The following is a 13953-nucleotide window of genomic DNA, read 5'->3' as shown; positions in this document are numbered from 1 at the left end:
ACAACCAGAACAAGCTTCTGCTGTGGGACAGGAGAGGCCAAGCAAGGCTTTGACCTATGCTGCCAGGAGCTGGACGAAAGCATGGTGAGGTTGCTCCTCCTTGGGGCTAATTCCCTTGGTGTTACCACCCTAGCCAAGCTTTGTGCTGAGCTGTATGGAAGGAAAAATAGGTTAGAATTTTGCTTGAGAAAAACAGCCATCAACTCCAATGGGCAAAGCGGTGAGCCTGATGGCTCTGCTACAGTTAACATATTTGTGAGACACTTGTACTAAAATCCTGCTGTCCTCTCTGACACCAGCAGCTCAGCCCTGACATAGAATCTTGGAAGTAAAATAAACTGCCTTTCTCAGTTTGTTTCCAGAAGAAGCAAGGACGCCTCAAAGTGCTAGAAAGCAGGACAAGGGAAGCAGGGCGCTGGGGTGCCAGCCTTTGCCACATTAGGCTGGGCAGCTCACACTTCTGCACTCTGCAACAGGGTAGTGGAGAAAAAAATGGCATGCCTGTGTTGGTCAAGCTTCACAGAGCCATGGAAGTGGGCCCGGTCGGTTTGCAGAGTTATGGACAAGGACTGCTGCTGACACTGTCAAGAACACCTGGGTAAGAGAAAGGCTGTTCAAACACTACCATAGTGACCAAAGGAAGTTGCTGAGTGGGACATGTTCCAGCAGCATCAGAAATCAACAGAAATCCACCTGTCACATTGACTTCAAGTCAGTTACTGAACCGAGCTCCAGCATTTTCAGTTGCTGTTCTAATTTTTTGTGTACTGCTTAAAAACTTACCACTTAAAAAAAAAAAGTATGCTAACCTAATAGCAGCAGAAGTGTATACCTCATAATGAATCTGTAATCTGAACAAGGATTTCTATATTTTTCAGTCTTCTAGTTGTATGCCTGATTTAAAATGTATTATAAATCTGTATCCAGTATTTAAGTACTGTATTCAAAGACTTTGTTAACATCATCATCATCATCATCATCATTGCAAGAACTCTATATAGATCAGGGTTTATCAACCCATTTTTGGATTTTTTTAAAAAAATGGGGTTAAAAAAGTATTTGCAGACTCCCTATCCACTCCTTGACCTTCTCTAACTTCATGGTTTCTACAGATGTCCAACTCAGCAATTTCCTTTGGTCATTGTGGTGCTGTTTGAATAGCCTTTCTCTAACCCAGCCTTTGTTGACAGCATCTTCTTCCTGGATTCCTTCAAGACCCTGAAAACTGTCTCCCTCTCTGAGTTCCTGTTCTCCTTCCATCCAGTCTGCCCTTGGCTGTATACCCTCTCCATGGCCATAGGAAGAGGCCACCTTTTTGAAGGACATGGCCCTTAGCATGTAGTTTCTGAAACTATCACAGATCTTTGTCCTCTGACCAAGAGGAGTTAGAGATGGCGGTGGCTCTCCTCCACACTTCCCTGTGTGATGGTCAGCTGAACATGTTACAGGCTGAGACCACTTCTGCAGCCTGTCATTCACTTCTGGTGAGAGGTATTCATCATTCACCACACCAGTGTTGTGAGACATAGTCAGACAATAACTTGAAGTGGTGCACCCAGAAACAGTTCCTTCTGCTCTGTCACCACTATAATTCAACATACAGTCTCTGCTTGCAAGAGTTTCCTGCTCAGGTACAGTGTTCGCTTGCTTCCCTCTCTAGTTCTCTCAAAATGCACTTAGTAAATTTGGATACTGTTACAACTGGTTTAGTACAGTGTTTCGCTGAGCATATGAAAAGCTCAAGGAAACTGCTGTTTTTGTAAATTTTGCCAGTAGCACTATTTCTTCAAAAAACATCAGCATAAATTCTCTGTAATAACTGACTGGATCTAGAAATTGGTCTTACCTGTGTCTCTTGGTGCCTGTAAGGCCATTCCTCCATGCCTGTAGGCATTGCCTGATGGAAATTTCAGGTATTTGATATCATCTTTTGCTGATATATGCTGAACTGCACCTGCTGTTAGTCTGCCTCCCTAAGCAATGACTTTGCCTGCAAAGATTTTATAGTTTTTTTCTGTCATTTGCAGATCACAGTATTACAGACATATGCAGCTGCACATTCCACAGGGCACCAAAGGTTCCTGCACATTCATCACTGAAATGTTGCTGCTGTTTCATGCAAACCAAAGGCTATTGTTAATTTCAAAGTTTAAAAAAGGCAATTCTCCCATGATGTTCATGTCAGAGGATGGTATTGTCCTACTACCATTTGGTTATATTTGGGGTGATTGTTGATGTAGCTCTCCCTGAACACTCTAATAAATATAACAATTTTCATGTGACTATCCATTGCATTTGGAAGTCATATTTCTTTTCCAGAGATCCATGCACTCCATTACAATTAGCAATACAGCCTATTGCTACAGGGCTTCTTCAGGGGCTGAAGACTCTTCAGCCTTCACTTTACAATATTCTCTGGGTCTTCTTTGACTTGGTTCTGCAGGTATTTGAATTCTTTCTTGGTGTCCTTCTTTTTGGATAACAGTACTGTAGGTGTCTGAGAGTGCACTTTGGGGTTTTTTTGGCTTTTATGAGGATACAGCCTGGAAATCCTGCATTATATTCTCCAGCTGAGAAAACAACTGTGGTTTTCACTGTCTCCTGTCAGCATGCGGATTCTTGACTTGTTATCTGTCATGTGTCCTGGTTTGGACACATAGTAGTACGCTACTTTCAAGAGGGCTTCTTGCATTTTCCACTCCTCTGGCATGTCTAAGTAGCAAATCTATTTTTATATTTACAGTGCAGCTCATTAGTGCCATCACTTGCTAGGATGGTCTGTCAATATACTGTCACATAAGGTAGGTTTTGGACCATGAATTTGATAATAACACCAGAACTTTGTCATCAGTTGGCACCCTCCATCCTTGGCACATCAGTCATGCCATCCTTTTCATTTCATCTGAGCTTCCTGGAGGCTCCTTCAGTGCACTCTAACTTCTTACTCTGTCTCACAGCTGCAAATGTACTACCAGACGTTTTTGTTTACCTTAAGCTTGTAGACAACTGCAGTACTTTTAATCTTTTTGACTGCTAACTGTGTTTGCTTTGGGAAATTACCCTATGCAAGATGATGTAAGATTGCAGGACACTTTGTAACTTGGGAAGACATTGCAGACTTTGAAAACAATTTCTGAAATGAAGTTATGAAAATACTTCCAGTTGCTCATAGCACATGCTGGTTAACTTTTCACCCTGCTTTCATCCTCCTTCCAACTCTACGTTTGTGCTGGATCTTATATTTCTGCACTTTCTTTGGTAAAAATAGAACATGATATGCTACAGTCTTTCATAAACATGGCATATATGAATTGCATATCCTTCAGAAATTTACTTTGCACCAAAACAGAGCTGGAGTGAATGACAGAGCTGATCAGCAAAAGTTTCCATGTAAAGCTTCCTGATCTTAGTTTAGGAGTTTACATGAGACTCAGGAAAAAAAATTATCTTTTCCAACGCTATCTCTGGCAAACGCAAACTGTGGAATTAAACAGTTTTTTTTTGCTTTTTAGGAACATAAAAATGATTAACAGACTTACTATACAAAATTTATTAAATTGGAACCATCATAGATAGTTTTATAAACTGCTTGCAAACATAGAAGCTGTTATTGGTAGCTTTGGAAAAATGTATGTTCTTTCCCTTTTGCAGTTGCCCTGAACTTCACCAAAAAAATTTGTGGGGAAGTTGAATTGAAATAGAAGCAGAAAAATTTGCTTGTGAAATTGTATTTAAGTGATCTTCAGGGGCTTTCAACATGAAACCAAAGAGGATTAAATGAGATAGGACGAAGGTATGGACTGAAATGAACTACAAGGTGTGTTACCAAATCTTTCATGATTTTGGTGATACTGACATTGAATTCAGAGGCTTTGGTCCAATATTCACAGTCAGGGATGGATTTCAGCAGGGAGGCCCTAGGTAACAGCACTCTGTGTTGCTAAGATGGAGGCTGAAGTTTTCCTTCTGTCCTTTCTATGAAGTAATCTCTGAGGTCGATTAAGTTGCAGAGGTATAGGCTGCTCTTGCTCAACAGATGTGCATATGGAAATATTCACTCTGGGTCAAAAAAACAGCACAGATGCACTAGCATTATAGTGCATCTAGAGTATTAAGTCCTGTTTCTACTACCCTATTATACCTTATAGCAGTTTTTGAAATGTGGGGAAATTTCTGAAATTTCACAAATAATCCAAAAGCTTATTATAAATACTGCTTTTTTCTCCATTGATTCCAATATAATTTTGAATATTATTTTTTGAATATTTTTCATATAACTCACAAAAATCACAAATGTTAACACTCAAAGATGCCCATGCAATATCTATTTAGCAAAATACCATATCAATTTAAGGTAGCAAGTGGTGGGCAATTTGTCCAGGGGACTTAAGCAAAATGACTTCTGACTTTCACAGATGCAAAGAGTATGAAACTCAAATGACTGGCGCACTCTAAAAGGATGGTAAAATCAAGGTATTGTTCATTTTGTTAAATAACAAGCACTAAATGATTAGATATTGGTATAAAATGTGATCATGGCTGACCTTGCTTTGAGCAGTAGGTTGGACTAGAGACCACCCAGGGTCCCCACCAACCTGAGTGATTCTATGAAAACCACCCATACTATCACCATGGACTGAGAATGCGGGAAGTGTCAGTGCAAATACCCTAGACATACATCACTTTCTTTCTTATACATCCACATCCACACACACACACACACACACACAAAAACCACACACACACATGCACACATATAAAATCTGTTCATTTTTCTAGTTGAAGTATTACATTAAATCTGATGAAGGTGATACTCTTACCCACTGAAATATTGGTAAAAATCTTGTTGACTCAAGTGCCTTGACCTGATTCCATTCAACAGTCTTGAGTGGGATATAACCTCATTTACTTCCTTGCATTTTAGCGTTTCATTTTGATTTGATTAAACTGGTTAGACCTCACTTCCTTTATGCAAGTTAATGAGTCAAGAATAAGCATGGAAATAAACCTATATATAAATGACAAGTAGAAACTGGACTGACAATTTCAATATACACATTATGCAGAAAATAGAGATGGCCTGTCCCACATTTGTGACACTGTCATAGAAGCAAGGAGCTACAAACATTCATCCTATTTCAGCGACATTTGTAAACAGTTGATTACAATGCCAGTTCTCCTTAGATGCTGGAACCAACAGTAAATAGTACACTACTGCAAGGCTACATAGCTACTGTGTATAGCTGTGTTAAGTGCGTAGAAAAACACCACAATAACACCTTGCAAACAGCAGAATTTTGCTGTGGCATTTGTAGGCACTTGGGCAATTCCTGGAGTCGTTAAAGGGTTAAGCTGCACTGTTAAGTGTGAGAGGAAGGACTGCTAAGTGTTCAGCAGCCCTCCCTCTGCACGGCCTCCAGAACAGCAGCCACAGCTGAGTCCTTTGATTTGCGGCAGCAGAGGCAGGAACTACCTGCCTGCTAAACCCAGAGAATTGTGTAGCCATGAGCCTCTGGGCACCAGTCTTTGAGGAGTCTGGATACAGACAGAGCCTCACTTTCTTACAGACATTTCCAAGAAGAAAACAGAACAAAACAAAATAAGACATACAGACTGAATTTCAGGCCCTATTAGAAATGTCTTTTCCATTTCTGTTGTGTATCCCCGCATGTAAAGAGTGACTAGCACCTTCAGGTGGCAAGGTGATTGCTGTATACTAAGAGAGTAACAAAAGCAAGAAAGGATGAGATTGCAGGCAGGACGCAACAGATCACTGCAATGGTTTTACCGAACCACTTTCCCAAAGCAGTGCTACTGCTGGGCATTACATGCTGGGATACTTGGACAGGACTTCAATCTGCCTCTTGGGCCACTCTGCTATATACCATCCTTTAGCCTAGGCATAGCTTCTCCAAAGTGTCTGTCTAGAAAATGAAGACTGCTTTTGCCCTCCTGCTTAGCAGTGATATGATGAAATTGCTCACCATTTACAAAGAGTCCCAGCACACTGAGTGCTAAATACAACTGCTACTGGATTGGGCACTATTTCTGAGTAAATACTTACAGCTGAGTTTATTCTTCAGCTGCTTGCTTTTAAGGCAGGGAAGAGGATTGCATTTTCTCTTAATTCTCTCCAGTAAAGACTGCTGCCGGATTCTCTATGCCACCCTTTCTCTTTACAGCTCTAGTAAAGGCAATTATCGGTCCCTGTTTTTCCAAATATTTTTTTCTGCAACACAGAAACCACAGTTGTTAGTTCTTTGACTCTTTTTGCCATGAAGATGACACTCTGTTCCCTTTCTAACCTCTCTGCTTCTCATATGTCTATCTGAATTTAGTCTACTGGCTCCTGGCATCCAGCAACAGTGAGAAAAAGTGAATGTCTCAAGGACTAAATCCTTTTATTTTGGAAAGAACATCCTCTCTGTCTCACCTCACTGTGACTGTCACTTTCCCTTTCACAGATACATTAGTTTCTATGGCCACAAGTTGTGGAGATGAAATTATTCAACAGTTATTCTGCCCTCTGTGTTCCTTTACGTCTAGAGCAAAGACAGATTTTATTTTTATCTTTGCTAACTTTTTCATTCCTTAACCACTTCCCACCTTACATACATGTTCATGCCTTTAGAAGCCATCCACATTATTTCTCTGGCTTCTCTGTCCTAAGTATACTCAGGCTGTGTGAATGAAGGCTATGTAAGTCTCTCGTGTCACACATTCTAGTTGTCTTTGAAATGAATGTAAAATAGCCTCCTTATGTCCCAACTGTCCATGGATCTATGCCACACTATGACCCTTTGAAAGTCTTGTAAGAGCTCCTTTAGCTCACACTCACCACAGTCTTAGCAGCTGTGCCCTTCCCTTACAGCTGCCTTTGGAGATCGCTCCCTACAATCAACCAAATCTTGCCTTTCATCCTTTTTCCTCTTAGGAAATAATTGATATCTAAGTGAATGTTTTCTGTCTTTTTCTGAGTTCAAAATTTAAGGAAATTATATTCGTGTGTATTTATTCCATAAACTGTGACCTCTGTTCTGACACTGTTGACAATTTCTTTTGCGGGGGTTTTTTCTCAGTTTACAGTAAACCTAATTTCAAGGGTCAACTTCTATTTAAAAAGCCTTCTACCGTTGTTTATATTTTAACCACTGTGCTAACTAAAGTACCCTGACTCTGAAATAAGATCTGATAAACTTCCACCTAAGGCAGGCCTCACAGTTGTCAAATAAAAGAGAACAAACACTACCAGATCAAAAATGGGGAAAAATTCAGACAGTGTATGGATCTTATAAGAAAAAAGGGAGGAGGAGGAAAGACACAAAAGGAGACAAAGAAATCAACAGCACATTTTAAACACTATGTCTTGAGAGATCACATGCTCGTCAAGAGATAGCAGTGAGGCGTGTCGGCTGAGGGGATGAATGACACTTCTACTGTTTTGACATTTTCGGGTGGAAAACTTACAGAATGTGCCAATTGGTGATAATATCCCCATGTCCAGCTCTCCAGGGTTTGATCCATTAAGGTAGAAGTAGATAATGTTTCTCCAAACCTGCATTACCATCCTTGAAAGAAATGGAAATCCAGATTTTCTTTCCTTTTCTTAGAAATAAATCAGGAGCAACTTCCCTGAAGTAGATGGATTTTAACCAGATTAAAGGCAATGAGAGTGAGAGGAGAACCAGATCCAAATCTAAAAGAAGAAATTATTATAGGCCTGAAGGAGTATATATGGACCTTTATCATGAAGAAAGACAACAAAAGATTTCTTACTTACATGATACAGGCAGATGTTCCTAAACCATCCTGGACAGAGCGACATGTTAACATGACTTTGGCTACTCCAGATAACTCCTTTGGTTTTGAAAACCTTTAGAGAAAGATGATCTGTTTGAAATCTCTAAAGTGTCATGTTTATCAAAGAGTTTTGTAAACTTAACTGGGGGCTTTTTGAAATCCTTCCCCCTTCTCCCTGAGAAATTACTTTTAATTTGTAACTAGAGGAAACTGAGCCACAGATGGGATAAATAACATGCTCCTGAGAGCATCAGTGTCACCACTAGCAAAGGCTAGGGCAGAACCATATCTTCATGGTTTTATTACACTGGTCTGGAGGCCCACCTGGGAAAAATTCCTTGAGGCAGAGTGCTCCATCTGCAACCACACATCAGGCCCAGAAGATGCAGTACAGCGTATTTTGGGCAGGTCACTGATCCCACAGACACTTGTGACTTCCTTTTCCCCTGGCCTCCCAATCTCTGCCCTGGTGCATAGGCAGCTGAGCAGTTTAAACCACCCCCCGTAAATGTGAGACTCCAAATAAAGTCCAAACTCGCACATTCCTCAGTATTTCTGACTTGATTTCCCTGTGCTGAAGCTGGCTTTGGAGAAAGTGTGGGACAGTACTAGGAGAGGCTGTTCCCCATGGCCAAGCTGGGGCAATGAATGCTCTGACCTCACCTAGGCAGGTGAGGAGCCCATTCTTGCGTTACTCCCACAGCCAAGGCTTTCTCCCCACATTTTACACCTTCCCCCCCACAAGAGGAACTCATCTGTGATGTTAGGCCAGGCTAGCATGGCCAGCCATGGCTCTCTGCAGCGTGCAGTGATGGTGAGTCCAAGTGGTCCCCGGCAGGGAAAATTAGGCCTGAGGATGGCCCCTGGTGCCCTACTGAGAAGATTCTGAAGCGGGGGAGACTGGAGCCAGGCAGCACAGAAAAAACAGCTGCAGGTAGATCGAATATGCAGCTTTTTTCTTGTACTTTAGCTGCCAGAGGTGTTTGACAATGTGGTAACCCAGCAAATACCTGCGAGGAAACAGGAGGGACACAGGGTGAACAGGGGCTGTGGTGGGGATGGTGCCACGCGGTACCAAGGAGGACAGGGCTGTGATGGGGAGGAAGCAGAGGTGGCCTGTCCACGAGCCACCATGTCCACCTCGGGGGCAGCAGGTCCCTCTGCGGCTGCCCCCAGTGCTCTGATGGTGCTTCAAGCCTGCACTGTAAATGGGGCAGCTCTGCTCATACCAGATGCTGGCTACCCCTCCAGTGTGCCAGGAGGGGATAGGCAAGCCAGCAGTTCAGCACAGTGGGAGATAAATGCTGTGTGGGAGTGAGGAAAAAACAAAGCACGTTTCTTTTGTTTTTCTGTTGCTGTCTGCATGTGTGTATTCTTGCATACTGGCCCAGGCAGCACTGGTACCTGTTCAAAAAAGACATATCTGCCGAGGCTAACCTATAAGAGCTGACAGGAATGAGGCACGGGGATGAGGGACCATGCGCTGGTGGTGGCTGTGGACTGTAAATGCCAAGGCACAAAATGGTGGTTGGGTGTAGGTCTGTGTGGAGCGGGTGACAGGGAACACGGGAGGCAAGTAAGCGCTTTTCTGATTGGGGTTGCCTGGCTGGCTGGGTCAGGCCTGAAGAGAGAAGAGGCTGTAACTAAGCAAACAGCTTTCTGCTCATACTTTCCAGGATGAAGTGGACTCTGGTTTCCATCATAGCTCTGCCTGGAGGTATATTCTGATCAAATAGCCTTGCCCTGGGCTATCCTGCCTAATACTCTGAGTTTGCTTTCTGGGAAACACCCTAGTACTGCCGTGATAGCCTGAGCAGCCCAGTAAGGGAAAGAGCCAGGTTGCCTACCTCTGCTGTGGGCTTTTTGAAAACAAAAATCTGGTCCTGCAGGTAGCAGAGCAGGTGCTCACGCTGGATACTGCTCAGGAGTCCTGACCTCCTCTTCTCTGCCTATCAACCAGGGGACATTTCAAAATTGAAAAAGCCTGGAGTGAGGGCCCTGCTGGCCCTGACAGTATTGAAAATGGGGTTAAGATTGTTAAGACCATATGGGACTAAACCAGATTTGAATAGCTCTCAAAAGTCTGCTTGCTAGTGAAGCATACTTTGTATTCTGCTCCTTCATTTTATGCTCCTTTCCCACATGTAATTGTACAGTATCAAACTAAGCACAGTTGCGTCTTTGGCATTTCAAAAAAGGGGGAAAGGAGTTGGCATTAACACCATCTCTCTCTCACCCTTTAAAATTTTCCCTGAGCTGTATCCAGCTTCTCTTTTAGGCCCATCTGTTTTGTTGCCCTAGTTTACCATTAGCAGTTTTCAGAGCCTCTACAGATATCCTATGCTTTGCTGCGCTTCACAAGTCGCATTAAAATGGGTTCGAGTGCAGAAGAAAACTAGATAACATGGTATTACAGCATCCTACAGGAGAAAAATTTCGTAAGACTACAAGCAGGATCAGCTCTAGATTTTTTGGATAGTGTGTAAAATAGCAACTAGTCTGGTATCCATACTGGAATCCTTCTTTCACATCTTTACTCTTTCACCCCTAGCGTTTTCCCACATCAGTATGTTGTTATTTCTGCTTAAAATAGGTGGGACAACAGGGACATGGATAACATCACCAGCTTTAAGATGGAGTTCATGATTCTATGGACTTTAAGCCTTCAATTTTATGGGACTAAACTTTATGACTCATAAGTGCCTATTCAGGCCTATTTTCTTTATCCGGTATGCAATGCCCATCTGACTCTGGTGAGTCACTTGCATATTTGATTCAACAACTTGTTTTGAAGCTCCATCAGTGACCTAACATGCTAGAGAAGCCACACAATGGTCCAGCAATGCAAGTGGCAAAGGCCACTTGGGAATTGCAGAGTGAGCTGATGTTGAAATCAGGATAACACATGGACGAGCAAAGTCTGACACCCTCACTACATGAGTTTAAGCATGAAGCATGAGGTTAAGTGTCTGGGAGGGAAAGCGCTAAATAGCTATCTATGACTCTTAAGCCTAAAGTCATGGCATGCTAGACATTGAACCAAAATGAACTTCATGTCTTACTTCCAAAATGAACAAAAAAAGCCTCAGTCTAGGAAAAATGGAGAGAAGGAATTCTTTGATGAAAAAATAAAATTATACTATCTTAGAGAGTTAATATTATTTGGATCTGCTAATAGTGCTTACCCTGACATTAAACAGGAAAACAAGAAATTGGTCTATCTAAATCAGTACAAATGTGCATGACTGAAATTATCACTGAGACCTTAGAAATGAGCGCAGTGGCAGGAGAAATTTAAGTTCTGTCTGGAAATGTGATTTCCCACGCTTTCAACCAATATTCCTGTGCATTTTTTAGCAAAGTGAGGTCTGACAACTTGAAAACAAAAGTTTCTTCTAGCATTTCATAAATGATTTCATACCAGCTTTCACAAAAGTGGTCCTAAAGCATCTAGATGCTAATACCTAGCATCTAGGTATTAATACTGACCAGATTTTGGCCCCCGAAAAACCAACTACTTTCATGTTTCACAGCTTCCAGTACAAATGATTGAGTCCTATTTGGTAATATATCCAATTCAAGGTTGTTTGAACATCCATACTATGGCAAAGGGGGTCACAGAGTGGGAGAATGATTAACTTAACCTGACTGTCTTGTTTGTTTGATGCCGCCTCACTCCAGTGTGAGTCAATAAAACTTTGTGCACTGACACACGCAACTTCCAGCACCCACCAGCTGGGCCAAAATGGGGATTAGCAAAGCTGCCTTTCTCTTTCTTCTCTTGCTCAGCTCAGGTAAGAGTCCTTTGCCTTCCGCTTGAGTAGGGGAGATGGGGACCAAACACTTGCAAGCTCCACGTCATGCAGGTAGGTCCCAAAATCCATGTGTCTCCACGTAGCTGGATGACTCTGGGTGTCGGGGTGGCTAGCCAGCGAGGGTTGCTGTCGAGCAAACTGAGTGCTGTGGTTGCTGCGTCCCCCTGAAAGGAGAGGGCTCGATGGGGTCGTGTTTGTTAGAGGCAGCGGAAGAGCAGCGGTCCAGTCCTCACTGTCTGCGGGCAGAGGAAACTGCTTCCTCCAGCCCTGCCGAATGGCCGGGACTGGGGGCACCCTTGGAAAGTAGCCCAAATGCCTGCTACAAAGCCCACCGTAGCCCTGAGATTGCTGCCTCTAATTCCAGCAGGCTTGGGATCGTATCCCAGAGCTGTTCTTCCTGCCAAGCATTGCTGAGCACTGCGATCCTGATTTTGATCCATTATAGTAGAGGTGTACAAGTTTTTAAATGCAGTGTTCAAAACAAAATCTAAAAGAAAATGAAAAATTCCTTTATGCACTGAAGTTTCAGTGCTCACCATAGCCAAAATCTTACGGGAAAAATTTTCGTTTCATTTTGGTAGGGGGGACAAAATCTGGTCAGTATTAATATCTGCAGTAATCTAGATGCTTTAAGAACATTTTTGTGAAAGGTGGTATAAAATCAACTGTAAAGTGCTAAGACCTAAATAAAGCTCTTTAAATATATATTTTGGGTTTTAGTAGATTGTAACTCTTACAGAAAGTTTAAGCAAGTATTCTATGTACTGAAAACATTAAACTTACTAGGGAATTCAGATGTCATGTCTTCATTTAGGCACCCTATATAATGAAATGGCCAGCTGCAATTACAGGTAAATATATAGTTACAAGTAAGCCAGCACATATGCAAAAATAACAATAAAATACAAATTTGACTCGTGTAGTTGTAAAATACAAAACAGGTCAGAGATATTAGTAAAATGTATGGATAGACTTTAGTATCTAGATGATGAGTTAGCTTTAGAAATAGAAATATTACATACATTCCTCAGAATAACATACTATAGACATTATTTAATGTTAAAGAAAGGTCACCTGAATTTAAATTCTAGTTTCTAAGCTGTGTTTTCTCAGGTGAACAGGCTCATTCAAATCAAAAGAGACTTCTTGAATAAGTAATAATCATGTATGTGGGCAGGAATTTATGGCATTTGGGCTTTTGTCTCCAATTGTCTGCTTTTATCTGCAAATCCTTTGTCAAATTCCTGTAAATATTTGCATTTCTGAATACGGCAGTAATACATCTTTTTAAGACTGAAGAACTGCATAAGCTTAGAGAAAAATGGCAGCAAGAAAACTTACTGAGTTTTTGTTACATATATTTTCTTTTTTTTTTCTCAAAGTACTATGCCCTGCATGTAATCATAAGAGAAAAGGGGAAAATATATATTTTTATGACCCAAATCAAACCAATATTTTAAAAATTAAGTGCTCTATTTATAACAATAAGGTCAAGTCAAAGTATCAGATCAGAACAAAATTAAGGTTGCATGGAAGCCACACTTTAATTTCTTGCCCTTTTGGGAGAGAATTGCAGCATCCCTATAATATTGTTCTACCTTAGTTTAATGATTCTCTCAAAACTGATTTCATTCTAATTTCATTTCTGATTTCATTCTGATTTCATTTTTGGCTTGAAATAACTAGTGGAATTAGTGAGTCCTGTGCCCATTCCATGAACTTCTATTGTATACTTTTCCAATGTATCTTCTTTTTCAGAGCTATCCTTTTCTTTCCTGCACACTGTTAAACTACCAACCCTTAGGGCTAGGGACCCAAGGCCAAACTCTGCCCTACCCTACAACAACATGCATCCAGTAAAAACCCTCCAGTAACTTCTCTGGGCTTGCAATAGTATGAAAGGAAGCATAATTTGGCCCTTGTGTCTACTTTATTAGTTCTGTCTTGTTGATGCAAAATAATCAAGAGCAGCACTAATTTGCAGGCGGAAGTAGCACATGGGAAGGAATTTAACTGGATCAGGAAGCATTTGTGCTTATGTGTCGCACCACAAGAAAGTGTAGTAGTTGCTAAGCCTTCCTCAACCTAAAAGCCATTTAATCTAATAGCTCTGGGGAGTCCCCTAATCACAGGCTACAGGTCAGGCTGGGATGAGGCGGCTTTCTGTCCCTTCTGCTGGTCTTGGGCTTGTGCTGAGAAAGAAAAGAAGACAAAGGAAGAAGTAGTATATCTCTGCAGCTTTGCTGGATAAACTGTCACCCCTGGGGGGAGCCGAGGTCTCATTCCTCCCCAGTATGACTTTTGTCCAGCAGTGGCGTAAAGCAAAGCACAAGAACAG

At 41.7% G+C, this 13953-nt stretch overlaps 1 protein-coding gene across 1 annotated transcript in view; it reads left to right on the top strand.

Annotated features, from left to right (window-relative positions):
- Positions 1 to 13953, top strand: part of PLG (plasminogen) — a 67871-nt gene that overhangs the window by 28916 nt on the left and 25002 nt on the right. The window contains exons 20-21 of the mRNA XM_064510175.1: positions 8771 to 9069; positions 11512 to 11594. Coding sequence (XP_064366245.1) covers positions 8771 to 9069; positions 11512 to 11594 — 382 coding nt within the window. The remainder of the gene's footprint in view (positions 1 to 8770; positions 9070 to 11511; positions 11595 to 13953) is intronic.

The sequence above is a fragment of the Dromaius novaehollandiae genome, chromosome 3 (assembly GCF_036370855.1).
Source record: "Dromaius novaehollandiae isolate bDroNov1 chromosome 3, bDroNov1.hap1, whole genome shotgun sequence".
In the NCBI taxonomy this organism is placed as follows: Eukaryota; Metazoa; Chordata; class Aves; order Casuariiformes; family Dromaiidae; genus Dromaius; species Dromaius novaehollandiae.
Note: the sequence above shows the minus strand (reverse complement) of the source record. Positions and strands in the feature narration are given on the sequence as shown.